Below are 25,390 nucleotides of genomic sequence, written 5' to 3'. Positions count from 1 at the left end.
CACCGGTCCGACAAGGAGCAGGCAGGGCTGCGGAAGGTACGGCCTCCGTGGAGCTACGACTACAGCAAGAGTAGCAACACACAGTTCTACTTCCAGGACTTCGTCCTGCAGATGAAACTGGCACCAACTTACCCACTGCGACACTGTCGGGAAAAGCAAAAGATCGGGGAAAAAACCGAATTGTCCATCAACAGGGGCTGGCTTAATAAATCACGGCTCGGCCATGCAAGGAGAGATTTTACAACTATTAAAAAAGGAAGCGACTCAAGTTTTGGAAGGATCGCTAAGCTGCATATATAAAGAAGCAGAGGGGCGCCTGGGTGGCTCAGTCCTTAAGCGTCTGCCTTCAGCTGGGGTCGTGATCCCAGGGTCCTGGGATCGAGCCCCCCATCGGGCTCCCTGCTCAGGGGGAAGCCTGCTTCTCCCTCTCCCACGCCCCCTGCTTGTGTTCCCCCGCTGGCTGTGTCTCTCTCTGACAAATAAATAAAATCTTAAAAAAAAAAAAAAAAAAAAAGCCCCGGAGAAAAGCGCAGAACAGTGCGCGCTGCGCTTTCCGCGCACAGGCAGGCGCGCACAGGCTGGCGCGCACACGGGCTGGAGGCCGACTGACCGTACTCCCCAGTTCGCAGTGGCCACTGTGTGCCCGCGCTTACTGCGCATGTACTGTGTGTCCAGTGACTCCGACTACACAGACTGCTGGTCACAATTCTGCCCTGGCTCTGCTCCCCACTGGTCTCCCCAGCACAGTTCTAGGAGGCAGTTACCCCCATTTCTCTAATGAGGAAATAGAGGCTTGCGGAGTCTCCAGCGAGGGGTCCTCATGAACATTCTGCCCACCCACCCACTGACCCCAAGCCGTGTCCCACTGGACACCAAGAGGGGGCGCCTGAGGAATCCCTGGGCTAGTGGGAGTTGAGGGGGGGCGAGCACAGGATAAGCTCCGAGAGGTCCTGTGAGCAACCTCACAGGCGGGGGCCCTAGGACCTCAGGCTCGTGGAGTCCTGGGAACTTCTAAGCTAGCAAGCGGGCTCAACTTGGGCTGAGCATTGGAGGCCCCTTGGGGAGCTCTGGAAAATCCCAGTGCCAGGCTGCACCCCCTGGGCTTGGGGCATGAGCCCCCTGTCGGGTCCCTGCAGACTCTGGTGTGGGGGCTGCAGGAGACCACTGCTCTCAGCTCTAGGAGAGGAGCACTGAGGTTAGTTTGCTCATCCTGGGTGGCCTTGGAGGGTGTCACCATGACAGGGGCCGTGGGGACCGGTGCCTCAGAAGCAGGGGGAGCTGGCAGGCTCTGAAGACCTCCACCCTGGACATCAGGGAGTCAGGCTTGGCGCCAGCAGGAGCACTGGCAGTAGCCTGGCCAGTGTCCTGCTTCCGGGGGGGGGGGGGGGAGGATCTCTTGCTAAGGGGGCTGGGCCCCAGCCTGGAGCTTTGGGAGGAGCCAGCTGGCTGGCGTCCAGACATCCCAAATCCAGTGGCTTCAGGGACCAGATAAATGTCAGGGAGGATGTGCCAGACAGGGACCAGGGGCCTGGAAATGTGGCTTGTCCAGAGGGGACAACCGCCCCGGAGGCCCTGTTGACAACTGCCTCCAGAGAAGCCGGCAACCATAATTTTTCTGTGAAATCGTCCAGTTTTTAATGTCAGCAGGATGTTCAAAACGTTTAAAACCCCTCTGCAGGCCAAACAAAACACATATGTGAGCCAAATGTGTTCTTCTGCTGACAGGCTTGAACTTCTGGTTGAATGCCGTTAACACGCCTTCCCATAACCCGAGGAGGAGGCTCTCCAGGGTTAAATCACATGGAATGCGAGGTCAGCTGGTGAGGCCAAGCAGACAAGAACAGGGGCTGCGGAGTGAGGAGGGCGGGAAGCACACGGGAGCCCATGCCAGCCCCCTTATATCTGAATGTGCCTTACCAGGGGACTTGGCTTGACTTTAAACTAAGAGTTTCCAACCAGGAGTGGCTTCATGGGCTCCTTGAAGCCCCGGCACTGCAGGCAAGTGCTCACAGACAGTGACACTGTGGACAGTTGTGGTTTTTAACATATATATATATATATATATATATATTTAATTTATTTTAAGAGGGATGCCTGGGTGGCTCAGTCGGTTAAGCGTCTGCCTTCGGCTCAGGTCATGATCCCAGGGTCCTGGGATGGAGTCCCACATCGGGCTCCTTGCTCAGCGGGGACTCTGCTTCTCCCTCTGCCTGCCGCTCCCCCTGCTTGGTCGCTCACTCGCTCTCTCTCTCTCCCTCTCTGATAATAAATAAAATCTTTTTTAAAAAATTTATTTTGAGAGAGTGAGTGAGAGAGAGCATGAGAACCAGAGGGAGAAGGAGAAGCAGGCTCTCCATTGAGCAGGGAGCCCGACGCGGGGCTCGATCCTAGGACCCTGGGTTCATGACCTGAGCTGAATGCAGACGCTTAACCGACTGAGCCACCCAGACGCCCCTGTGTGGACAGTTTTTGAGGAGAAAGAAGGTCCACAGCTTTCCTTAGAGTCTCACGAAGATTTGTGATTTAGAACAAGAATCGGTCTTTAGGGGCGCCTGGGTGGCTCAGGCGTTAAGTGTCTGCCTTCAGCTCAGGGCGTGATCCCAGTGTTATGGGATCGAGCCCCACATCAGGCTCCTCCGCTATGAGCCTGCTTCTTCCTCTCCCACTCCCCCTGCTTGTGTTCCCTCTCTCGCTGGCTGTCTCTCCATCAAATAAATAAATAAAATCTTAAAAAAAAAAATCGGTCTTTAAAAATAACACTAACTAGGGACGTCTGGGCGGTTCAGTTGGTTAAGTGTCTGACTCAGGTCGTGATCTCAGGGTGGTGAGATCGAGCCCTGTGTGGGGCTCTGCACTGGTGAGTGTGAAGCCTACTTAAGATTCTCTCTCTCCCTCTCCTTTTGCGCCGCCACCCCACGCACACCCGAGCATGCTCTCTCTCTCTCTAAGATAATACTACTAATGTTGGGGCGCCTGGGTGGCTCAGTCGTTAAGCATCTGCCTTCAGCTCAGGGCGTGATCCCGGAGTCCTTGGATCGAGTCCCACATCGGGCTCCTCAGCTGGGAGCCTGCTTCTTCCTCTCCCACTCCCCCTGCCTATGTTCCCTCTCTCGCTGGCTGTCTCTATCTCTGTCGAATAAATAAATAAAAATCTTAAAAAAAAAAAAAAAAAAAAAACCTGTACTAAAGTTTAAAAAAAAAATACTACTAATGTTAACTAAAAGAAACAAGTCCCACCAAGCACACACGGGCACTGCTTGCACTGAGCGGACTGGCCGGGGGTCAGCAGGTCCTAATCAGCTGGGCCTGCTTCCTCCGCTGGAAAGCCCTTCGTGCACCATTCCCGGCCCGTATCTCTTTGTCCTGTGAGCCTCAGCCCTAGTTAAGGTCCCTCCAGGAACCCCCGAGGCTCCCTGGGCTCCCCACTGCAGTGGGGAGGGCCTGGGTCTGTACCCTGTGCCGGGGGGAGCTCGCTGAGGGCAGGAGCCATGTCCAGCAGGGTCTAGCTTACCAGGACCAGGCACTGAGCAGGGCATTAAAAAATGCCTGCTAAATGAACAAATGAACAGAAGAGAAGTAGTAGTTATTGTCATTGTCATTGTCACAGGAGTGGCAACGATAATACCATTGTTAAGTAATGATGACACTACCTTGAGCCCCAGACATGTTTTAGGTGAAGGAGGCCCGCAGCCTCACCCTGGGCTCAGCCCTGGCGTGGTGTTGGAGTGGTGGCTGGTGGTGCCAGGAGGAGGCTAAACTTGCGTCTGCCACTGAGCAGCGTGACTGCTGGCAAATGGGGACAATGACCATGGGTCTCAGGGGTCGTCAGAGGGAGGTGGTGCGTATCCCCAGCAGCGAGGCCAGGCTCCTGGGGTGGGGTCAGCCTCTGGAGCAGGAGGCAGGGAGAGGACAGGGAGGGCAGAGCCTACCAGCAAGTGCTTCTCCTCGAACTTGGCAATTCTGCGTTTGCCCTGCTCCTGGTTTTCCTGGATGGCCTCCTGGACACACTCATTGAAGGTGTCAAGCTCCAATTTCCGCTTCTCCTGCTGTTTCAGGCCATATTCGAAAATGTTCAGGCAGATGGTGACGAATTTGTCCTTGTAGGTGAGTGGCCGTTAAGGAGGCTGCTGGCTGTCTTGGGGGCAGACTGTTGGCGGGGTGCAAGACGGAGGTGGCGGCAGCTCCTGGCGCGGGGCTGGGAGTTGAGACTTGGAGTCTAATGGGGTGCTGGGGTCTCTCCATCCCCAGCCTGAAGGATTCAGGAATGGGACTGGCCTTGGGGAAGGAAGCAGGGGCCATGGGGTTGGGGGTGGGAGGAGTACAGAGCAGAGGAGAGGCATCCTGGGGGACCTGAAGGGGGTCGGGGAGGGGCTGGGAGCCCACGGGGAGCCAGCCCCTGCCAGGGAGCCGAGTGGTGTGTAGTTCAGTCTCTGGTGTGTTTTCTAGGGGGCACCTTTGTTGGGGGCCTCTCTTCGTGCTCATCTGCTGCAGGGGCACTGGGGGAGCCTGTGGCGGTCAGGGGACCATAGGCTGGACGCAGAGAGATCCAGGTTCAAGTCCCCGCTCTGCTGCTGCTTCTCCCCGGCGAGCCACTTCTCCTGCCTGGGGCCTCGGCTTCCTCACCTGCAGCACGAGGTCTTTGAGGTCAGGCAGGCGCGACAGCCCAGATGCGAGCCTAGTTCGCCCAGCTCGCCCAGCTGGTGGGTGGCAGTGCCAGCCCGGGAGGCCACCTGGCTGGCCCAGAGCCCTGGCTTGTCACCTTCTGCTTAGCCTCACGCCCTCCCCGCCCCCTCCCCCACCCTTTCTAAAATGCTGGGTTTTTAAGAGAGAGTTTCTTTCCACCTAGTGATGGTGCCATTATCGTGCCCGTAGCCATGAAACAAGTGCCAATCACGTCCTCTGGGCTCCAGCCGACGGGGGGGGAAAGGATGCAGGCTCTCAGCCCCACAGACAAGGGCTCAAATCCCAGCTTCTAACTGCATGACCCTGGACAGATCATCCCCCCCCCCCAAGTCTAGCTCCCCCGACTATAAAATGGGATTAATCACAGGACCCATTTAGTGGGCAGCTGGGCTTACAAACACGGTTTGCAAAGCACACAGTGGAAACAAGTAAGCATGGGTGCTGAGGCTCCGTGCCACCGAGACACACGTCGATTCTCCCTCTTTGACAACCTGGCTTGTGGAGCACGGCAGCCATGCTGATCAGACTCAGTGTAGCCCCTGAAATCTAGACGGCCTCTCCCCGGGCTGCTCAGCCGACCTGGTGCTCACTGCCCCTTACGTACACTGCTGCGAGGAGGGGTTTTAGGGTCTAGGGTTTGGGGAAAACGGGGAAACAGAGGCCCGAGCAGAAGGGGACCTGCCCCTTGCCGGCTGGTGGCGTGGGGCCCAGGCTCTGCCAGAGGAGGTGGCCGTGAACTTGGAAGGATATGCCTGAAGGAGCTCGCTGACGCCAGGCAGAGAGGCCAGCTTGTTGCCCTCCACGTCCTCGGCGTACATGCTGTCAAACAGGAAGGGGCTGTTCAGGTGCTCGACGAACGCGGCCTACGGTCAGAAACACAGCGGGGCTCGCGGGACTTCGGATTCAGCTCACAGACCCTGGCGAGGCCTCCGTGGGCCGGGCCCTGCGCTGGGCACTGGGGTCGCTGGGCACTGTGCGGAGAGCAGAGGAGAGGATGCTGCCCCGGGGCTTTAGCGCTCGAAGAAGGCAGGGCAGGGAAGGGCACGCTGGGCTGAAGGCTGGCACGTGCGCAGGCACAGAGGCACCAGAGGAAGGTCGCACGTGGCTCGGTCTGGCTGGAGGAAGGGGTCCGGGGCTGTGCTGGGGAAGGACTTGAACCTTCCTGGCTGCCAGGGAACTGCCCAGGGGGGTTAAGAAAAGGAGCTGCTCTATCAGATCGGTTCCCCAGGCCCTCGTGCTGGAACCCGGCACGCCGGTGGGGAGGCGGGGCAGGTGGAGTCCAGGGGCCGGTGGCGCGCACAGCAAGGCGGGGACGGGGCGCGGGCCTATGGATGATGGACTGGCTCCATCAGAGCCGGGAGGGGCTGCATGGCGGACGTTCTCAATCGAGACAGGTTTCCGGGGCCCGGGCCCCGCAGACTTTGATCACATTGGGCCATAAGCTGTGGCCGGTGTCCTGGAGCCAGGGCAGGGCGAGGCGGGCGGCAGGTCCTCCCAGCAGAGTACCTTGTGCTTCTCCAGCTCCTCCTGCTGGGCCCGCTCATCGTCCAGCTGGGCCTGGATCAGGTTCTCTCGGTGCTTCAGCTCATCCATGCTGTACTGGTGCTTGCTCTCCGCCAGCTCTTTCTGAGGGCAGGACGGGGGGGAGTGGCATTGTTCCCGGGGCATGTTCTGTCCCTCCCCGTCACGCCGGCCCGACATCCTGTGGCCCCTGTAGCGTGGCTGGGGTGTGGACAGCCCCCTAGCGAAGGCTGCGTGACCTTTTCTAAGCATTCTGAGTCAAGGTAAATTAGGGAAGGACTAAGAGGATGGGGGTAGGGCGGCGCAGGCCGACGGAGGATCTGTGGGACGTGTCCTGGGGCAGGGGCCACAGTGATGCCTGCCCCCAGCCCTTCAAAGCAGGGGTGCTGGATCTGGGATGCACCATGGGAGAGAGGGGTCAGATGAGTTACCTGGGTCACAGGTCTGGTGACAAGGGCCTCCGATCTTGGCTCTGTGCCCTGCCACCTCTTGGCTCTCCTCCTACCCCTCCCGCTCATCCCCCTATAGCCACCAGGGAGTGCTGGAGCCCCCAGGGCTCAGTCCTCACCCTTCCTGGCTCACTTTACACACCCCAGGTGATCTCACCAGCACTAAGGCATCAAGTACAAGCATGTCTGGTTGCCCCATCCATAGAGGACACTCTGGTCTTTACCTTCAGCCCAGACCCTACCTCTGAGAGCCAGGCATGAGCTTCTGAAGCCTTCTCTCCCCTGGCTGCCTCAAGAGCACTGCCAACTCACCATATCCAAGATGGACCTCTGTCCTCCCATGGTCCCACTGAGGTGGGCAGCCCCTTCCCCCAGCCATCCAGCACCCCACCCGGAGACCCAGGAGACATCCCAGACCCTCCCCTGCCCATCAGACCCAGGCTGTGCCCAGGCCTGTCCATGCTAGCTCCTGACCATGTCTCACCATCCTCTCTGGCCAGGACCCCTGTCTCAGCCTCCTAGCCGGCCTCCCCCATGCACCCTGCCCCCCATCTAGTCTGCCCACTGCTCCCAGCGAACAGCCAGAACAATTCTGTGAAATGCAAACCGGACCTTGTCAGTCAGTCCCTTGCTGACCTTGTAGGACTTCTGCTTCGGCGTAGCGTGATGACAAGGTCCTGCCGTGGCCTGCAAGGCCCTGCCTGCCACCCTCTCTCTCCCACTCTCTGAGCTCCAGCCACTGGCCGCCTCCCCGTGCTGCCACAGGCCTCTGCCTGTGCTTGCCTCCTGCCCGGGGCTGTTCTTTCACCAGCCAACGCCTGCTCTTCCTGCAGATCCCAGCTCAGGACCACGGCGTTGGGAAAGCCACCCCCAAACCAGCGACCCCACCTTGCACATCTCCGCCTGTGTCCCTCCCTCTTGGCATTGTCACGTATCTGCATGATCTAATTGTCTCTTTTCCCTGTGTGCCGGCGCCACAGAGAAAGGCAGGGGCTCTTCCGGGGATCTGTTCGATTCCAGGTCCTGAGCTTGCTTTCCACTGTCCTGCGCCGCCTGACGCCCATCCCAGCCTCACTCCCGAACACGAGGTCAGGATAGGGATCATTGTAGTTTTGTGCCTGACTTGGGCCTTGGCTGCAAAGGGCTTATATTACAGAGTTGAAATCCTTCTAAAGATCTGCTATTCTGGGGCGCCTGGGTGGCCCAGTCAGTTAAGCGTCCGCCTTAAGGCTCAGGTCATGATCCCACGGTCCTGGGATTGAGCCCCACAGCACATCACAGGGGGCTCCCCTCTCAGGAGGGAGTCTGCTTCTCCCTCTGCCCCTCCCCCTCCTGGCCCCGCCTCCACCCCTCCCCCTCCTTGTGGGTGCTTGCACTCTCTAGCTCGCGCGCGCGCGCTCTCTCTCTCTCTCTCTCTCGAATAAAATCTTTTTAAAAAGATGTTATTCATTGGGCTGTGTGCTTCTATTGTTTTCTTACGTATTGATACTTTAACAAGGAAATTTAAATTTTTAAAAGTCTCTAATTAATCTGAGCCCTCCTCTCCTCTCCATTCCCACAGCCCTGCCCTCTGCCTCTCTCCCTCCTTTCTCCTGTCCCACATCTCTCTCCCATTCTCCACACCAGTCACCAGATCTCTGAACTGCTGAGCACATCAGGAATTCCGCTGAAAACTGCTCAGGGCTCCCCACGGGCCTCCACCTTCACCGGGATAAGTCCTAAACCCCAGCATGGCCCCGCTGCCTGGCCCCCCTGCCCACACAAAGCCCCACGAGCTCACAGCCCCTGCCCATTCTTTTTTTTTTTTTTAAGATTTTTATTTATTTATGTGACAGAGAGACAGCCAGTGAGAGAGGGAACACAAGCAGGGGGAGTGGGAGAGGAAGAAGCAGGCTCCCAGTGGAGGAGCCCGATGTGGGACTTGATCCTGGAACGCTGGGATCACGCCCTGAGCCGAAGGCAGACGCTTAACGACTGCGCTACCCAGGCACCCCAAGCCCCACCCATTCTGTGTGCTTTGTGGGGAGTGCTCTGTCCCCTGCTCTGAGGGGAGGGCCAGCCCTCCGGCACCGTCCAGGGCCTCAACTGAAAAGTGGCCCGATGAACACAGAGAGCTCACAGAGCTCACCTCAAGAGCCTGCCCTTGGACCTCTGTCCTCCCACAGTCCCGCTGAGGTAAGCGGCCCCCAGCCAAACAGCACTCCAGCCGGACACACAGGAGACAGCCTGGCCCCTCCCCCGGGTGGCCTACGCCGGGGCCCAGCTGTTCTACTACCCAAGCCCTTCAGCACAAGAAGCCAGGGGCTCGGGGCAGGTCGCGGCTGGCCTCAGGGCAGGCAGTGATGTGACAGGGGAGTTTCAGGTGTCCGGCTTTGCAGAATTCTGCTCTGATACCCTCTGACTTATTATTTATCTTGATGCTTCCAGGCAAGTCTCAGAATCGTGAAAGGAGCCTTTGTTCCCTTACTGCACAATGGGGATGCCCAGACTCGGCTGTCTGCCCTTTATGGAAAGTTCTGGGGACCGGGGAGAGAATGCCTTTGGAGCTGTGCAGTGTTAGGCTGTCTCCTGGTTCTATAATGAGCTTTGAAACACACCCCAACAGCTCTCTGGCCTATTTCGAGCATTAGAGCCCATGCTGACTTTCAAGTTATTGTCTAAATGAAAAACAAAACAAAACAAAAGTACTTGAGAGTATTAGAGTTCAAGTCGCAGGCTCTGGTAATGTCATGGGACAAGAGAAAGCCATGGTCTGAGGAGGGGCAGCTCTCTGACCCCACCCCATCTCTGTGGCCCTTCCAGAAGGCCCTGGCAAGCAGAGGGCCGCACACTCAGAAGCTGGCACAGTCCACCTAGGCCTGTGCTCTGCCCCAGGGGGTCAGCACTGAGACCTGCTTCTGCTGGGCTCTCCCGGGTGCTCCCCGTCACCTCAGTGCCCCCCGAGCACGGGCTCCTTTCTCTCAGGAAAGGCAGCAACTTCCTGGGAGAAGCAGCAGGCCCTCCATCTCCAGAGCGCCCGACATGCAGGGACATCTTTTCCTGCTGCCCAAGGCCTCACATACTGGGCCTCCCTGTGCCAGTCCTCGGGGGGCAAGCTGAGGGTGAGCAGGCCCGCCTCATGGGCTGTGGGGAAAGCAACGTGAAACGGCAGCTCGTGTGTGATGGAGGAGGGCAGGACAAGAGCTAGACGTTACTTCTGCTCTGAGGTCCCGGTGGGAAGGGCCGAGTCCTGGCTCGGCGGTGAGCCGCTGATGGCCTTCACTTGGTCTCCCCAACTTCTTCATCCAAAAAACCAGACAGTGCAGGATGGCTGGGGGGGGGGGCAGGGCTGAAGACTGACTCACTGAGCTGGGAGACCCCGAGGCAGACACTTGCCATGTGGTCGTCGATGCGGTGGAAGTCCAGGTACACGAGGTCAGGAAGGTGGGCACAGATGAACATCTTGTAATCCTCCAACTCCGCGATGGGGTTTCCGGAAAGGCTGAGCGTCCGCAGGTCCTTGAAGCGCCGCAGGTAGATGATCTGGCGAGAACGGGGGAGAGCGACCCATTTTCCTGGCTGCTGCAAAGCGGGGACAGGGGCCTCTCCCCTCGGCCCTCTGCCAGCGTGCGCGGCCTGGCCACGACAGCGGCGGTTGGAGCGACAAGCGAGGAGCAAGCCGGGGGCTCCAGGCTGGACGGCTGTCCTGATCAGCACACCTGGGTGGGACCTTGGGCAAGGTGCCTAACGTCTGTGAGCCTCCGTTTCCTCATCTGTGATATGGGTACAAGGATGCTATTATGTGCGTCATTGGTGTGGAGGGACCAAAGGAAATGAGCTCCAGAAAGCATTTAGAGGTGGGTCTCTCACCTGCCTGTAAAGGTGGTGGTGGTCATTGTTACTGTTGGTCCCTCAGAGTAGGTGGGCCTTCTCCCTTGTAAACCCCACGCCAGGGCCAGATCTGTTAAATTAAATGGAACCCCATTTCGAGTAACCTCGGATTAACTGGATGACAAGGGACATTTGCCACCTGCCATTTATTCTCCCTACGTTCTACGTTAGAAGAGTGGGGAAAAGTCAACAACACAGCTAATGTTTCCCTTGCCAGCATCTTCCAACGCCCAGACGCTGTACTATGCAAAAGAAGAAATCTAGCATGCTTCTCGGAAGGAATTTCTCTCAGTCCGGTGTTTATTTGTTCCACAAACACTATTAAGCAGCTAGCAGGCCTCAGGCATGTGCTAGGCCTTGGGGACACAGTGGGAACAAAGCTCACGCAGTCCCTACCCTTGCAGCAAGGGCTCCCGTTCGGGTGGCAGGGAAGAGGAATGGTTTAGAAAGTAAATAACATCGTTACCGTCTGGGGTAAGTGCTGTAAGAAATTACAGATGGGGTATGAGAGAACGTACCAGTCAGGGGACACAAAGGTCTCTGAGAGCGGAGGACAGCATGGCCCAGCCCCAGCTCACCTGTTCTGCGGGCGTGCAGGGGGGTCACCCTGCCTTCTCCCACATCGCCAATGCCCCGGGCTGACGCTGGGTTCTTGTCACCTCATGTCTTGATCATGTGGGTGTGTGCTGGGCACCCCCAAAGGACCAGACCTTGTTTGTCTCTGTACCCTTGAGCTTAGGCCCAATGGCCCACATCTAAGAGGCTCTCACCTCAGCAAAGGTTGAAGTGAGTGTGGGGCTCGTGGGAAGAGGCCGAGGGACGGACTGGCCTCCACCGGTGGGCTAAGCATGGGTTAAGCATGGTGTTTAAACATGATCCAGTCGCTGGTGGAATAGTCTGCATTTCTGGCTTTTCTAGGAGAAGGGGTGATCTGGAAAGCCAAGCCTACATTTCTCTTGGCCACAGACCCTCCTCCCCAGCCCCAGCCACTCTGCTCACCCGGAGTGCCCAGCCCCGCCCTCTGCCCCGGGCCAGGAGGCCCGCCGGGGCGGCAGGAGAGGCCACGCCAGGCCCGGCCGAGAACTCACATTCATCATGTTGCCGATCTGGTTATTGCCAAGTGACAACACCTGCAGCTTGACCAGGGCATCCAGAGAGTCGATCTTGGAGATCCGGTTGTTGAACAAGCTCAGGTCCTCCAGGTTCACCAGCGTGTCCAGCCCCTCGATGGCCTCGATGTTGTTGAAGGACAGGTCTGGAAGGAAGAGGGCTGTGAGGGTCCAATGGGTGGACTGTCTTGAAACAAACCCATCGGGGGGGCCACTCACGCTCCGGAGACAACACCAAGCCGACCGGCCAGTAACGGACTCGTTGTTTGACAGCTTACGGTTTTCTAGAAGCCAAGCATGGGTTCTTTCCTGAGGTCTCCAACTATTACCGCCCTCTCCTGTTCTGCCACTCGTCTTCCTGGCTGGGTACTGAGGGCAAGTACTCCTGCCTGTGGTCTGTGGTCGTTCTGGGTAGGAAATGAGGACTGGCAGGTCCCAAATGGTGCGTCTTCCAGTGGGAGGAAACTGTTTGGAGGGCCTCCTTCCCTCGCACCTATGGGCATTTTAAGAATAATGCTGCCTGGGACTCCTGACTGGCTCAGTCGGTTAAGCAGTCCGTTAAGCACCTGACCCTTGAGTTTCGGCTTAGGTCATGATCTTGGGGTCGTGGGATCAAGCCCTGCATTGGGCTCTGGGCTCAGCAGTGAGTCTGTTGGAGATTCTCCCTCACTGCCCCTTCCCCTGTTCTCTCTAAAATAAAGAAAATCTTAAGAAAGAATAAAATCGCCTATCTGCTTAGCATTTACCAGTTTATCGAGTACTTATGAGCATATCCTGTGACAAGAGCCCTGAGCGGCGGTCTGGAGTTTCTCTCCCCATGTGATCATCGGGAAGCTGCAGCTCAGAGAGGTTCAGGGATCTGCTCCAAGCCACATAGCTAACCTCAGCGGTGCCAGACTTCACCTGCGGCTCCTCCCTGGACACGCGGCAGGCCAGGGCCTTCCAGCCCCATCACCCCAACTCCGACCCCCAAGGGAGACGCTAGGCCCTCTCTAGCCCAAGGTTCACATTCCAGGGACTGAAACATGCTTTTTCCCCCACTGTGGGTTTTCGGGGCCGGTTGGGGTTGGAGCTGCAAGCCTGTGTTGGAACACCAATGGCCCATAGGCCCAAACTGGAAAATTTTCACGAGCTGCGAAATACGCTCGTGATAGCGGCATGCCGTCACATGTAAACGGTGGTGTGGGAAGTCAGTCTCTCCACATCTGGATTCAGCCCCCCTGGCCTACCAGGGCACGCTCACCTGCTGACAGTGGAGACTGACGGTAACTTATTGTCCCTTTTGTATTAAGTGCATCACCCTATTTAATTCCCACAGCAAAGGTCTCATCGTCCGCGTTTGATGCATGAGGAAACCAAGATTCTAGGGGCCTGGTGGCATAAGTCCAAGCACAGAGAGCTCCAGAGGGCTGCAGAAACTGGTGTAAAGTCAGTGCATGGCCAGAGCTGGGATTGAACTGGGGTCTGCCAAATGCCAGGGCTGCCCACTCCCTTGCTAGCTGGCTCCAGCCCAGTCTCAGCCCCGGGACAGCCGACACAGTAGGCCACCAGCAGGGCCTCATGTGAGGTGGGGGCTGCTGACCCCCGGGGGCACCATCTCCCCCACCCCTTGCACCTCAGGCACCCAGGTCTTCCTGGTGGTCGTGGGGTCCCTGGGTGACTGGCACTGTGGCCGGACAAGGGCCAGCTTCTGACTCTTGGAGGGGGATAACCTGATCTCTTACCAGAAATTTTCCCTCCGCTCTCTCATCACCCCTCGGAACCCTGGGTATCGCAGGAGCATCTCACGGGGACCTGGGACACTCGTCTGATGTCAGAGACAGCTGGGCCTAGTAGCTCTCGACTAAATGCCTGATGTTCAGACAGCTGGAACCTGGCAGGCCTTCCAGAGGGGGCACGGCTCAGGGTCTGGGCTGACCCAGCACCTTCTCCCCTTCATCTCCTACAGAGACAAGGACTCCTGGCAATGCAGGGGGGTTGCCACACCCAGACTCAGCATTAATGGGTGCTGGGGTACCAGGAGGGGTTGCACGGGGCAAAAGACCGGGCTGTGGGCCGCCTCTGCTGCCTCTAGCCTGTGACTCCATCAGGCTGTCAGCCTCCCTGTGTCTGCTGTTGTGTCTGTGACATGGCAACATCATCCCGTCTGGGGGGCCTCCGTGGGCTGGGGACTGTCAGAACTGCCATAGCGGACAGATCTTGGCAAATCCAGAGTTGCCCGTGAGGGGGAGCGGCTTGACACGATGGAGAGAGTGTGGGCTTTGGGGTCAGGCAGATGTGGGACGCCCCCTCTGCTGGAGCTTTGGGCAAGCGCCTTGGCCTCGCAAAGTCTCGTTTCCTCTTCTGCACATCAGGATTGTAACACTCACCTGTTCACATTGCTCTGAAGGCCAAATCAGACCACAGTGTGAAGCGCTCTCTAGCAGCCCCGTCCCCATTCATCAAAGCCCCGTGAGGCCTTAGCCAGCCCCCTCCCCATTCATCAAAGCCCCGTGAGGCCTTAGCCATGTGGCCCAGAGCTCCAGACTCAGACTGAGTGAGCTCCGCTGGGAGCCTGATGCCCGCGCTCATCCCTGGGACCTCGGTTTGCTCATCTCTCCTCTGGGGGTGCTGTATGGTTTAACAGGCCTCACGTGGAAAACATACAGGCCCATGCTTAGCAGATGGTAAGCGCTCCAAGCATGCTAGCGTCTGTGATGATTGTTTCTAGTTTGCTCTGGGCCTCCCTGACTGCCAGGGCCCACAGCGGTCTGTCAACCTGAGTCTAGAGTAACTAGAAGGAATCCAAGGCTTGTCCTCTGACCTTCTCCCAGCTGGGGAGGTTTGGCAGGTGGGTCAGAGGATTCTGGCCTGGCGTGTCCAAGCACGTCTTTACCAGCTCTGCCCTGCAAAGGTCCCAGGCTTTTAAAAAGAGTGGCTTTCTTGTTCCCAGTAGACGGACGGGACTTCTACTGTACCCTGGCTGATGCTGGGCGGCCAGCAGAAAATCGCCTGCGAGGCAATGACCTTGGCCCCGTGTCCCCGTGGATTAGCTTGGACACCCACGCAGGAGGGGCCCTTACCCAGCCAGACCAGGTGAACGAGATGCTCCAGGCCCTCGATCTTCTCAATGATGTTGTTGTCCAGCTGTAGCTTCCTCAAGTTCTCAAACTGCCAGAGGCTGTCTATGCGGAGGATGTCTGAAACAATGGGAGGAGGTGCCTTGGCTCGTTCCAGCCTCGGCTTAGGGTAGAGTTCAGTGCCAGCGTGCTGGAGAATCCAGATGGCCAATTCTAACCAGACAAAAGGCCCCACAACTCCACTGCCTTGCCCTGGAGGACACGGGCATCCTGGGGATGTGGGCCAAGCGCCCAGAATCTCGATTAGTGCATAGCGGGCAGTGATGGGGGCTGCCGCTCAGGACGCAGCAGGACCTAAAAGGCCTAAGGGGTCGGGGAGGTGTAGTGGGGTCCTTGTGAAGGTGGGCTGGACCTGCCCAGGGCATGGGACTCAGTCGTGCTGCCTCTAGTGCCCAGCTGGGCGGCTGCCCAGGAGGCTGTAACACCTTGGGACACAGTGTCCTTCCTTGCACAGTGTGACAAATAGAATCAAGGCTGCAGGGTGCTCGCCTGTATCACCCACCCATCGTGCACTGTTGGTGAGGGTGTCAATCAACTAGTTCAGCCATTTGGGAGGGCAGTTTGGCCAAGTTTCCTGAAATATTTAATGTCTGTGCCCTTTGGCCCCACAAAATATCTCTATTTGGAATCTGTCTGTAAAGACACACTTGTATATATTGCCCAAAGAAACACCTACAGGCACATGAGAGGCAGAAAGATGGGGGGACCCCAAATGTCCCTACATGGGGAATGGGATAGATCACCCATAAGACAGACAGGCAGGGTCCTGTGGTCCCTAAAGACCACCTTCTGAGGCACACAGCCAACTCATTCCTTCTGCTCCTCATGCCAGGCCGAGTTCGGGGTCTGTTCCTGACAGCCAGAGGAGTTCTGAATTATGCTTAAGTATAAATACATATACACCGTGTAACATCAAATTCTAGAGGCCTAAATTTGTCCCCAGTTTTTTCTAGAAGCCATAACAGCCCTCTTGTGTATCTGCCCCCTATTCTCTATTTGCTTCTGTAATGATTTCTAAAACTTAAAAAATTAGAATATGCTTAGGAAAAGAACTGAAATAACAGAAGTGAAAGGGGTAAAAGAAAAAAAAAAGCACACTTAATAACCACACATTGGGGACAGCGGTTTCAATATTCATTCAGAGGCACACGGTAATGGGGTTGTGAGGTCCTGGGGGAGGCCGGGCACAGCTCCTGGCCTCCCTCCCCAAGCCAGGTCTGGGTGGGGATGGGTGGACAGCATTACTCTGACCCAGGGGCCTGCCTCTGTGGGTTCCCGGGGCCAAGTGAGACTGGTGTCTGTTCCCAGCTCTCTGAGGCCAGATTTCCCAAATGTTACCGGCCACCAGTTCCACCTACGCTCTCAGCGGCCTCCCATCCTGGTCTGGATTCTCCAGGAGCCTTTCTGGCCCTGGTCTCAGACAGACAGCTCTTGGCTATGGCTGACTTGCCACGGCTCCCACACTCTGGGTGCCCTGCCTTGCACACCTATGTGCTGGCTTTCCCCGAGGCATCAGCAACTCACGTGGAAAAGCCAAAACGACACAACAAAACCCAGGATGTATTTGACAGCTCTCAATGAGTTACCAGCATGACGGGATGGCCCAAAGAGTCCATTTCATCTTCAACACAGACATGGGATCCACCTCTACTGTGCCCAGCTTGGTCTCAGCCCACTGTCATTATTCCCTGGATCACAACTGTCTCACTAGTCTCCCTGCTCCGGCCCTGGGGCCCTTCACTCTATCCTCCTGCAGTCAGTGGGCTCTTATGGAAACCTAAGTCCCGTCCTGTCCCTCCTCTGCTCAAGACCCTCCCAGGGCTCACATCTCACTCACCACAAAAGCCAAACACTGCCTCTTGGCCCCCCAAGGCTGATGCTAGCTGACCCCACCACCTCTCTGACCAGTCTCCATACAGGACTGCCTGCCTCAGGGCCTTTGCACTGGCTGCTTTCTATGCCTGGAATGCTTTCCCCGGATCTCCACGTGGCTCCTTCCCCTCACTTCCTTCTAGTCTTTGCTCAGTTGTCACCTTCTTGATGAGGCCTCTGACCACCCAATAAAACACGGCCCCCCACCCTCACCCCTTTTCTCCTCTCCTTGATCTTCCTCCATTGTATGTATTTTTAGCACACACTATTATTTTCCTTCCCTATTTTTCCCATCACCTGAACGTAAGTTCCATGAGGACAGGGTTTTTTGTCCTTTTTGTTCACCATTGAGTCCCTAGTGCCTAGAACAGCACCTGGCATATAACAGGCATTTGACAAATACTGGTGGCATGAACCTTACACAAGGAGGGGGTAAGCCAAAGGAGGCTAACACCCCTCTGGTGACAGCCCTTCTGCAATCCCTTTAACCCTCCCCCACTGCTGAGGTGGCTGAGTTCCAGGGTCCCTCCCTGCTCTGGGTGGTCGGCCATGGAGGCCATGCTCTAGGGAGGCCTACGGGTTTCGTGAGGCTTGGACCAGGGCTGGGCCTGCCTTGCCCACTGCCGTGTCCCCATGGTCTGCCCCAGACTACACGTTCCTTGCTGTGTACCGGCTGACCCAGCAGGCCGGTGGAAAAACCCAGGAGAGAGCAGGTGTGCGAATCAGCCCGGGTGACTCCGCTGCGGCCCACCTGCCCAAGACGCACAGGCCCCTGGCCACCTCTCTCGCTTCTTCTCGCACCCCCTCCGTCCAGACTCACTGGCCCCCTTGAGTGAGCCAGGCGCTGTGCATGTGTTGCCCCATTTTCTCCTTCCAACCAGCACTTGAGACACGCATGCTAACCTTCCTGTTTTATAGAGGGGGACACCAGGCACCCAGGACCTGCCTGGTCCCGAGCCACATCTTCCCAGAAGGCTGCCCCACTGCTACCGAGGAGCCTCTCCTGTCTCCTGCCCCAGTGCAGAAGCTCCTGCTTCCCACGGCTTCTACCCTCCCGGGTTCCACCTGCCAGGGACCCCGCTCCAAAAAAACCAGTGAAGTCTGATGGAAACAGCGCGGCCTTGGGTTCACTTAGCTTTGGAGTGGAGGAATTTTATCTCTTGTCCTATTATTCAGAATCAGGTGTGTTGCGGATATTCAAATGCTAATGACCCACCATGCCTACGCCTTCTAACCCAGGCAGGCCCAAATGCCCATGTGGGTCCCGTGATCACCGACTCTTCATGGAATTCTGGGGCAGAGAAGCCTGGGGCAGGACGCTGGGCTGCCTGGTGCCCCCACCCCGGCCAGGGATACGCACTTTGGAAGTCCAGCCGCAGCGACAGGACATCCTTGAAGAGGATGCCCTCCTGCCTGGCCAGCTGCCCAGCCTCCTCCTTCGGGCCTTGCTCTCCGACAGCCAGCTTGAGCATATCCTCGTCCATCACTCTCGGTTCCACGGAGTTGTACAGCCGGTGCATTCTCCCTAAAAGACACCGCGTTCCTCTTCCACAGTCTGCCTGTCCCTTTGTCTGAGCACAGGGTGTGGCTGGGCTCTCTTTAAGGCATGGTGGAGCACGGTGACAGTCACGGATACTCCAGGGCCGCCCCCGCCCCCCTCCTTGGCCCACTGCACCTCGGGGCTAGTACTTTTGCACCAAGGCTGCTCCAGACCTTTTCCAGCAACCATCTGCCCCCGTCCCGCCTGGAGCCCGTCTGCAGGAGGGCACCCCTCGGTCCCGTAACCACGGCGTCCACACTGGTCTCTTTGGCCCCTGGAGCTCAGCTCCCCTTATGGCCGTGGCCGTCTTCGGCCTCCAGCTTTCCTCAGCTGCCTTGTTCGTCTGCCAGTCTTGCCACCAACCGCTCACCAGGATCCTTGGCAGCCCCCGCCAGGTGTAACAGCCTGCAGCGCCCCTTCTCTGAGAGACTCCCCCCATCTCACCACGAGCTGCTCGGTGTGTGGAGACTGGCAGACACTGACCCAAGCTGGTCATTCCTGTTCTCCCCCTGAGAAATGTGAACTTGGGGCAGCAGGATGAAAGTCCCATCAGAGCTGGCTGTGTGAGCTAGGGGGAGGGAACTGGGGGGCTTCCGGCTAGCCAGACATGGGGTTAAGCAGAGAGAACAAGAGGAGGATGAGGCATACGGAGAGAGAGACAGAGATGGGAACTGAGGTGAACCAGAAAATAAGACAAAAGGGCCGGCAGACTGACACACTCTTTGCTGGCTTTCCCACCCCTAATGTCCCTAATTCCAGGCTCTGTGAGAGTTTCCTGACTTCTCACATTAAATCCAATTTTATTTAAACTGAATCCAGGAGGTTTCTGCTGCTAACGGGCCAAAGGGATCTGGCTGAGACCCTGCAGGGGAACGGCTGACCTTGGGCTGCTGTTCCTGGTTGGACAGAGTCACAGTCCAGGGAAGCCTGGGCACCCTGACCTCATTCTCATCATTACCAACCTCAGAGTGAGAACATCCAGAAGGGCTGGACCCTTCTGGGAAGGCACACTCTATGGGAAGCTCCCAGATTCTGCCCCCTGAACCCTCTGGACACCCAATCCTCCTTTCTACTTCCCACCCATTTCTCACCTTCCTGCTGGCCTCACCATCTACCTTTGCCCTCTTGGTCCCTGATACCCAGGCCTCTTCCCTGATGCTGGGCAGTCCCTGTACTAGTCCACTGAGAGCTGCTGGAGACACTCCTGTTGTTGGGATGATGGTGTTCACTGCAAACCGGGGTGGGCCCGGCCATCCTGCCACCTGGTCTTAGAGCCCGCTACAGCCCTCCTCCGCCCTCCCCCGCCATGCACCTGGATGCAGCTTATATACATATGATGCATCTGCCATTTCTGGGCTGTCGTGATCAAATGTCCCTGTGTGTTTAACTGTCGTGTGTTCTTTCCTTCTGCCCCCAGGAGCCACAGCCTCCCCAAGCCCCACTCCCACCCCCCCGGGCAACCCCCCGCCCCCACCACTGCCGCCATGCTGCTTCTCCACCTGTGCCTTCCGTCTTCCCACTCTCTCCAGTCTCTCAACACTGGCTCCAACTCCTTAGAGTGAATGAGTCAACTCCCAAAGACGTTTCCAGTCCTCCCCCTCTCTCCATCTCCCCGCTCTTTTGAAACATTTTTTTCTAAGATTTCCCACAACCTGACACTACCTTGTCTTTGGGGAAATTTTAATGTGTGGTGTTTGGCAGATGTTACCTGCAGAAGTGTTAGTGCTTTCTCAAAGAAAAGTGCCGTACTTTGGGAAATGCTTCTTAATTCTGATTTCAAAACTGTAACTGACTTCTCATTACTCCCACTTCATCTAGGCCTGGCACCTGGGACGGATCAGGCTTACTTTCCGTCAAGCCTACAATCACTACTCAATGTGAAACGGTGGTGAGGCTCGCTCTTTGCTAAGCACATGAGGGCTTGATTTGGAACCTGGGTGTGTGTGTCCTTTGGCAACTAACCTCACCTGTCTAAGCCTTTGATTTCCCGTCTGTAAAAATGGATAAGTCCTCCCTCCTACATTTGTTTAAGATCATTTATTCAGCCCACACATGTGTCACGAATAGCTACTACATGCCGTGAATAAAACAGATCTCCTTCCCTGTTTCCGACGTGAATCAGATCGTCATACAAATATTTAATTACAAACCATGACAAGTTTGTAGATGTAGGGAACGAGGACAGCATCCATTAGGGGCACCTGGCCTGGCCAGGGGAGACAGGGCTGGGATCTGAAGGATGAGCAGGAAAGAAGGAAGAGGAAACTGCACAGTGAGGGCCTGGAGGTGGGAGAGAACAAGCCATATTCCATTCAGGCTGAAATAAAGAAAGGTTGGAGGGACCTACGGGAGTTTATTATCCTAGGATCCCTGGGAAGCTCCTGGGCTTAATAGGGGCAGTGACATGAATAGCTTTTACTTTTAAGAGGCTCACTCTGGCTGTCGCACTGAGATCGGCAAGAGTCGTGAGCAGGGTGGTGGTAAGATGTAGCTGTGAGAGATCTCCAGGAACTTATATGTAGGACTAATCATCTGCAGTTTCCAGATTAAAAAAACAGAAGCTAGTTAGAAAGGTTAAGTAAGATGCCTAAGTTAATACATCTATATGGCCTATGGCAGAGGCAGGGGACCGCGACTCCAGAGCCCATTTTCTTAATCATGACTCAACTGTACCCAGGACACTGTGGATTTTCACTGTCACAACGCACGACGTTTCTCATGGCTGTTCTGGTCAGGACCGAGGCCCGACCACTCCTCCGCTGAAGGGGCTTTTATCAATAATTTACCACCCAATCTGGGTTCCTGTTGACTTGCCTGACAACAGTACTGGTGGCGAAGACCAGAGGTAGGAGATGGGGAAAGCAGCAGAGAGCTCTACACCACTGCCAATGGAGCAGTCTCCTCACAGAGAAACAAGATCAGAAGCAAAACTGTGAAGCAAAAACTTGGGATCAATTGAATCTGAAAAACATAGACCCTGCTGGCATGGATTACTAAGAGAAAATCAACTATTAACTGAGTGCTTACTGCGTACTACACGCACATTCATTACTTAATTGCATGGCGGCTCTGGAAGCCACTGGAGAAAGGAGTCCTAATTCCCTCACTTCCCAGATAGGGAAACTGAGGCCCAGGAGGGGAAGGAAATTGTCCAAAGTCGTACAATGAGCTACTGAGAAGAGAGAGGAATGGCACTCTATACAGCACCAGGTGAAGAATACAAATAAAGAAACACTTTTACGACAGTTAAGAGGTCGGGTATGAGGGTTAAATACTTGAAGGACTTATCAGCGGACCGGGTACCTTTGTTTTGATAAAAGGGATCAGGCCAGAAGGTCGGGGGATGGAGCCCTTAAAAATCTCTTCGGGCCCTGCTCCCCGAGGAAATGCGTCCTTAGCATATCTTTCTCACCCTTGCAAAGGCCTGAAAGCCCAATGTCTCAGCGCGGCCGTGAAGTGGCTGGCAGAGAACCTGTGTGCTCATCTTACAGGTGAGGAGGGCCGGGCCGACTCCCAGAGAAACAGGTCAGAGGAAAGCGTTAAGTCGAGGGTCTGTCTGTCCCTGCGAGTCCTCCCAGGTCTCACCGTCTCAAGCGCGGGCCACCCGACTGCTTCCACGCAGAGGACGCTTCGGCCGGTTACTAAGGGAACCAAGCGCGGCCAGTCGGTTGCTAAGGGGAAGTCGCGCGGTAGACATCCTGGGTGAAAGTTGACGGTCACGTGATAGCATTTCTCGGGTGGAGAAATACTCCTACCACCGACCAGCAGTAGAAAAAACAAACGTTTCTCCAATCAGCACTTTCTACGGGCAGGGATATTAGTAGCCCCGCCTCTTCCCCGCCCCCACCTGGGTGATTGACTTGTCTCTTGTCCAATAATAGTAAGGTCTCACTAGATTGACCAAGATATAGCTGAATCAAAACATACAGAGTCTCGTTCGGAGGCGGGCCAGGTAAGGCGCCGCTACGCCTGACGGAGATTCCTGTGACCTAGCTCGCCGCTCCGCCCAATCGGGCGCCGGGGGGTAGGCGGCGCTTCGCGAGGGAGGTGTAGGGACCAATCGGAGAAGGGCTGGGCAGACCCTGCCCAATAGGGACGCGACAAGGGGTGGGGTCAGGGGCTGGGCGTTCGGCGTTCGGGAGGGTGGGGCGGGGGCAAGTGTCAGTCAGGTCGGGAGCGCGACTGGGGACAGCGGGGACCCGGGTGGCTGACAGGGGGCCCGGGCCGCTGCCGTGTTGTCCGCTCAAGATGGAGTTCCTCCTGGGGAACCCGTTCAGCACCCCGGTGGGGCAGTGCCTCGGTAAGGCCGCGCGAAGGGTGGGCAATCTGGGTGGGCGACGGCGGCGGTTGACGGGGCCGGTGAGGACCGCGGGCCCCTGCCCGGCACCGGTGCCACCCCACGGGCCGCCCGGGCATCCTTGTCGTCGGGCCTCTGCCCACGGGCTGCCTGGGCCTGCGCATGGCACCGGTGCCACCCTGCCAGGCGGCTCCCCGAGGCCCAGCTTGGACTCGGAGATACTCCGCGCGTCCCTCCCGATCGGGGCCCAGCCCTTCCCGGCTCCTGGAGGTGGTGCCGGCTGCTGGGAACGGCTTTGCCTCCTCGCCTGCTGAGAGATGCCACCGAGTGCGCCCTCATCAAGGCTGACGGTCTCGCTGCCACTGCCGCCAGGACCCAGTTCTCCCACACCTTTCTTCCTCCATCCTTGTCCCTCTTTTCAGTACCAGCAGCCCTCAGACCGGGCACCTTCCCAGAGAATACTCCCTGCTCTGAGACTTGCTAATTAGAGGTGCAACTCAGCTAGGCTGTAGGAGGGACTGGGATGGGGGGAAGGGTTCCCAGAGGGTGATTATCTTGCCAGGGGGATGGCATGCCTGCACTGCCTCTGGGAAAGAAGGGAGGCTGTGTTATTTAATGATAAGAGCCCTGGACTGGGAATCAGGAAGCCTGGGCTCCTGGAGGAGCTTTGCCAGTGACTCTTCCTATATGACCTTGTGCAAGTCACTGCTCTTTCTGGTTTGACATTTCCCGTGTTTGTCAATTGAGGTGTTTGGAGGTGAGATGCAGTAGGTCCCTTCAAGTTCTAAAGTTTTGATATTCCTTAGAGTAGTTTCTGCACATTGACTATTGCTTCCCCGCTGTATTAAATTTCCCCAAAGCTGAAGTCTTTTGGTGACAGTGTAGAGAGAGGGGTACTCCATAGTACTTGTTAATCCTATATGGGGGCTCTGGGCACCTGGAAAAGGGCACCAGAGAGACCGGTCTCCTGGGTAAGGAAAACCCAAGGCTATGTGAATGAACACCAGAATGGCCCCACTGTATGGGGTTTCTTAACTAAAAAAGCAACTTGCCTTTTCACCCAAGGCAGGAACTTTCGCCAACTTATTAGCCAGGAATGTTGATTGGTTTCTTTTAAAACTGGGTTCCTCCGGGTTGGTAGAAGGACTGGTAAAACGTCTTTTATGAGTGGGGACCTTTGGTGTCCTTCTGGGCCTGGGTGGTTTAGCAGTTGTGATTTGTTTATTTCCTGTTTTACTTATGACTTTCCAGCTTACTTTTCAGCCTTTAGTGGGGTCTGGGAAATTATTGAGGCCTCTCCTGTTGGCTAACTGGCATTTGGAAGCCTTTCTTTTCTTTGTAGTGGAAGGTCTTAGTAAGTAATGATGGGCACTGGGCCTGGGGTGAGTCTCCTCCCACCTTTACAGACTACTGTGTCTATCTAGATTTTCTTCCTCCTTTCCTTTCCTCAAGTGCTCTTTCTTTTCCAAAACCTCATTTCTCAGTATTGAATCCCAACCAGTTATTGGAAGGAGCTGGTAAACCTGGGAGATTTGTTTTCTTTTCTGTCTCCTTTACAGTAGGAAGCGCCACACCTTGGAAATGCCAGGGTAGCTGGTGAGGGGTAGAAGTTAAAGGACATTTAAAAATATGCAAATATTAGGGATAATAGGCATCCATAGCGAGTGGCTGCTTCTGTCAGGAAGGCCTGAGTTTTGCCTTATCCATGTTTTGGTTGTGTGACCCTAGAAAATTGTGTGACCCTTCTGAAGTTTGCTTAGTTTGCTGAGAGAGAGACAGAGAGAGAGAGAGAGATTCATACAGAGTAGTACAGTTTAAGTGAGATGACAGTTGCCTGGGACGTACTAGAGGCTCAATAAATTGTAGCTGTTGTTGTTAGCAACAGAATAGTTAAATTAGGGTTGAGTGTGCTATCTGGACAGGCTATGGGGGGCAACTGGCCCATCTGCGACCTGAGAAGGAACAGGCCCCAGTATCTACCAGCCCTTAGACAAGACCCTTGACAATGAAGAGAATGAAGCCTCCTCATTGTTAGTTGGTCAACAGGCAAGGCCCTGCTGATTTCCTAGTTTAGATAAATTAGAGGATAGAAGGAGGGTCTCATGTAAATTCTGTACTGTTGTGACAAAAGTGTGAAAGTGATTTTCATGGCATTTAGTATTGTTATGATTCTTTTAAAAGTATTGCCAGGTGGTTGACGGGAGAGAAGGGAGACAGAAATAACACAACAAAGCTGATGGGTAAAAGCAATAGCTACAGCTTGCACAGAGCAGTTCTACAGTCATTACTTGCTTCTTACAGCTGCTCTGTGGAGGAAGTCTTATTGCCCTTCCCACTTTAGAGTTGGGGAAACTGAGGCTCAGAGGAGTGAAGCCACTGCTCAGCTGGGAGAAAGGAGAACTGGGATTTCGTAGCTGTCCTGGTCCTCAGGGGATTTCTGGTGTCGAGAGAGAGAACGCGGAGATGCTTGGAATAACGACCACTAACAGAAGGCCACTGCGTAGTTGAGCGCTGGGGATTGTCAGTGCTCTTAGGAGTCCAGAAGAATTCAGAAGAGCTGGGGAGATAGCACTGGCTTCCTGGAGTCCAAGAGCTGCTCACGAGGGTGGCTGGGAATTCCACAGGCAGAGAGGAGGACACCCTGTGCCTGGACACAGGTACATGAGGCAGGGAGGGGAGGTGTGGGCACATCTGTGTTCACCAGTCTGAGTGGAACAGAGGTGACAGTGGGGGACAGTGGCAAGCTGGGTTTGGGCCCAGGATAAAGCCCTGTTCTTGGGGGCGGGGAGTGACGTCAAAGATGACATTCCTTAGCTGACTCCAACTTTTAGTTTCTCTGGCCCTCATTTTACCCACTCGTAAAGTAATACCTCTCAACGGCTGCATGGGGCTTGCACTGAAACAATCCCACCGGCCCAGTTCAGTAGGCC

At 56.1% G+C, this 25,390-nt stretch overlaps 2 protein-coding genes across 12 annotated transcripts in view; one reads left to right on the top strand and one right to left on the bottom strand.

The window, feature by feature from the left end:
- The window catches only part of DRC3 (dynein regulatory complex subunit 3), a 30,248-nt gene extending 8,335 nt beyond the window's left edge, over positions 1-21,913 (bottom strand). Inside the window, exons 1-8 of the mRNA XM_057311266.1 lie at positions 21,576-21,913; positions 17,984-18,148; positions 14,695-14,811; positions 11,612-11,778; positions 10,029-10,175; positions 6,190-6,309; positions 5,434-5,546; positions 3,930-4,104 (exon numbers count right to left, since the gene is read on the bottom strand). Of these exons, the coding sequence (XP_057167249.1) occupies positions 3,930-4,104; positions 5,434-5,546; positions 6,190-6,309; positions 10,029-10,175; positions 11,612-11,778; positions 14,695-14,811; positions 17,984-18,143 (999 nt within the window). The 5' untranslated portion in view covers positions 18,144-18,148; positions 21,576-21,913. The remainder of the gene's footprint in view (positions 1-3,929; positions 4,105-5,433; positions 5,547-6,189; positions 6,310-10,028; positions 10,176-11,611; positions 11,779-14,694; positions 14,812-17,983; positions 18,149-21,575) is intronic.
- Positions 21,914-22,302: 389 nt separating this feature from the next.
- The window catches only part of TOM1L2 (target of myb1 like 2 membrane trafficking protein), a 115,099-nt gene continuing 112,011 nt past the window's right edge, over positions 22,303-25,390 (top strand). For 8 of the 11 annotated variants that reach the window (XR_007191723.2, XM_048226435.2, XM_044391843.3 and 5 more), the window contains exon 1: positions 22,328-22,463. Coding sequence is in view for 10 of the 11 variants with exons in the window: in XM_048226435.2 (XP_048082392.1) it covers positions 22,412-22,463 (52 nt within the window). In the remaining variant the exon portion in view is untranslated. Of the gene's footprint in view, positions 22,464-25,390 lie in introns of all 11 variants that reach the window. The other 3 variants (XM_048226436.2, XM_026521161.4, XM_026521160.4) reach the window with 1 other exon arrangement.

This window comes from Ursus arctos, unplaced genomic scaffold (genome assembly GCF_023065955.2).
Source record: "Ursus arctos isolate Adak ecotype North America unplaced genomic scaffold, UrsArc2.0 scaffold_14, whole genome shotgun sequence".
In the NCBI taxonomy this organism is placed as follows: Eukaryota; Metazoa; Chordata; class Mammalia; order Carnivora; family Ursidae; genus Ursus; species Ursus arctos.
This window is presented reverse-complemented; position numbering and strand designations above follow the sequence as displayed.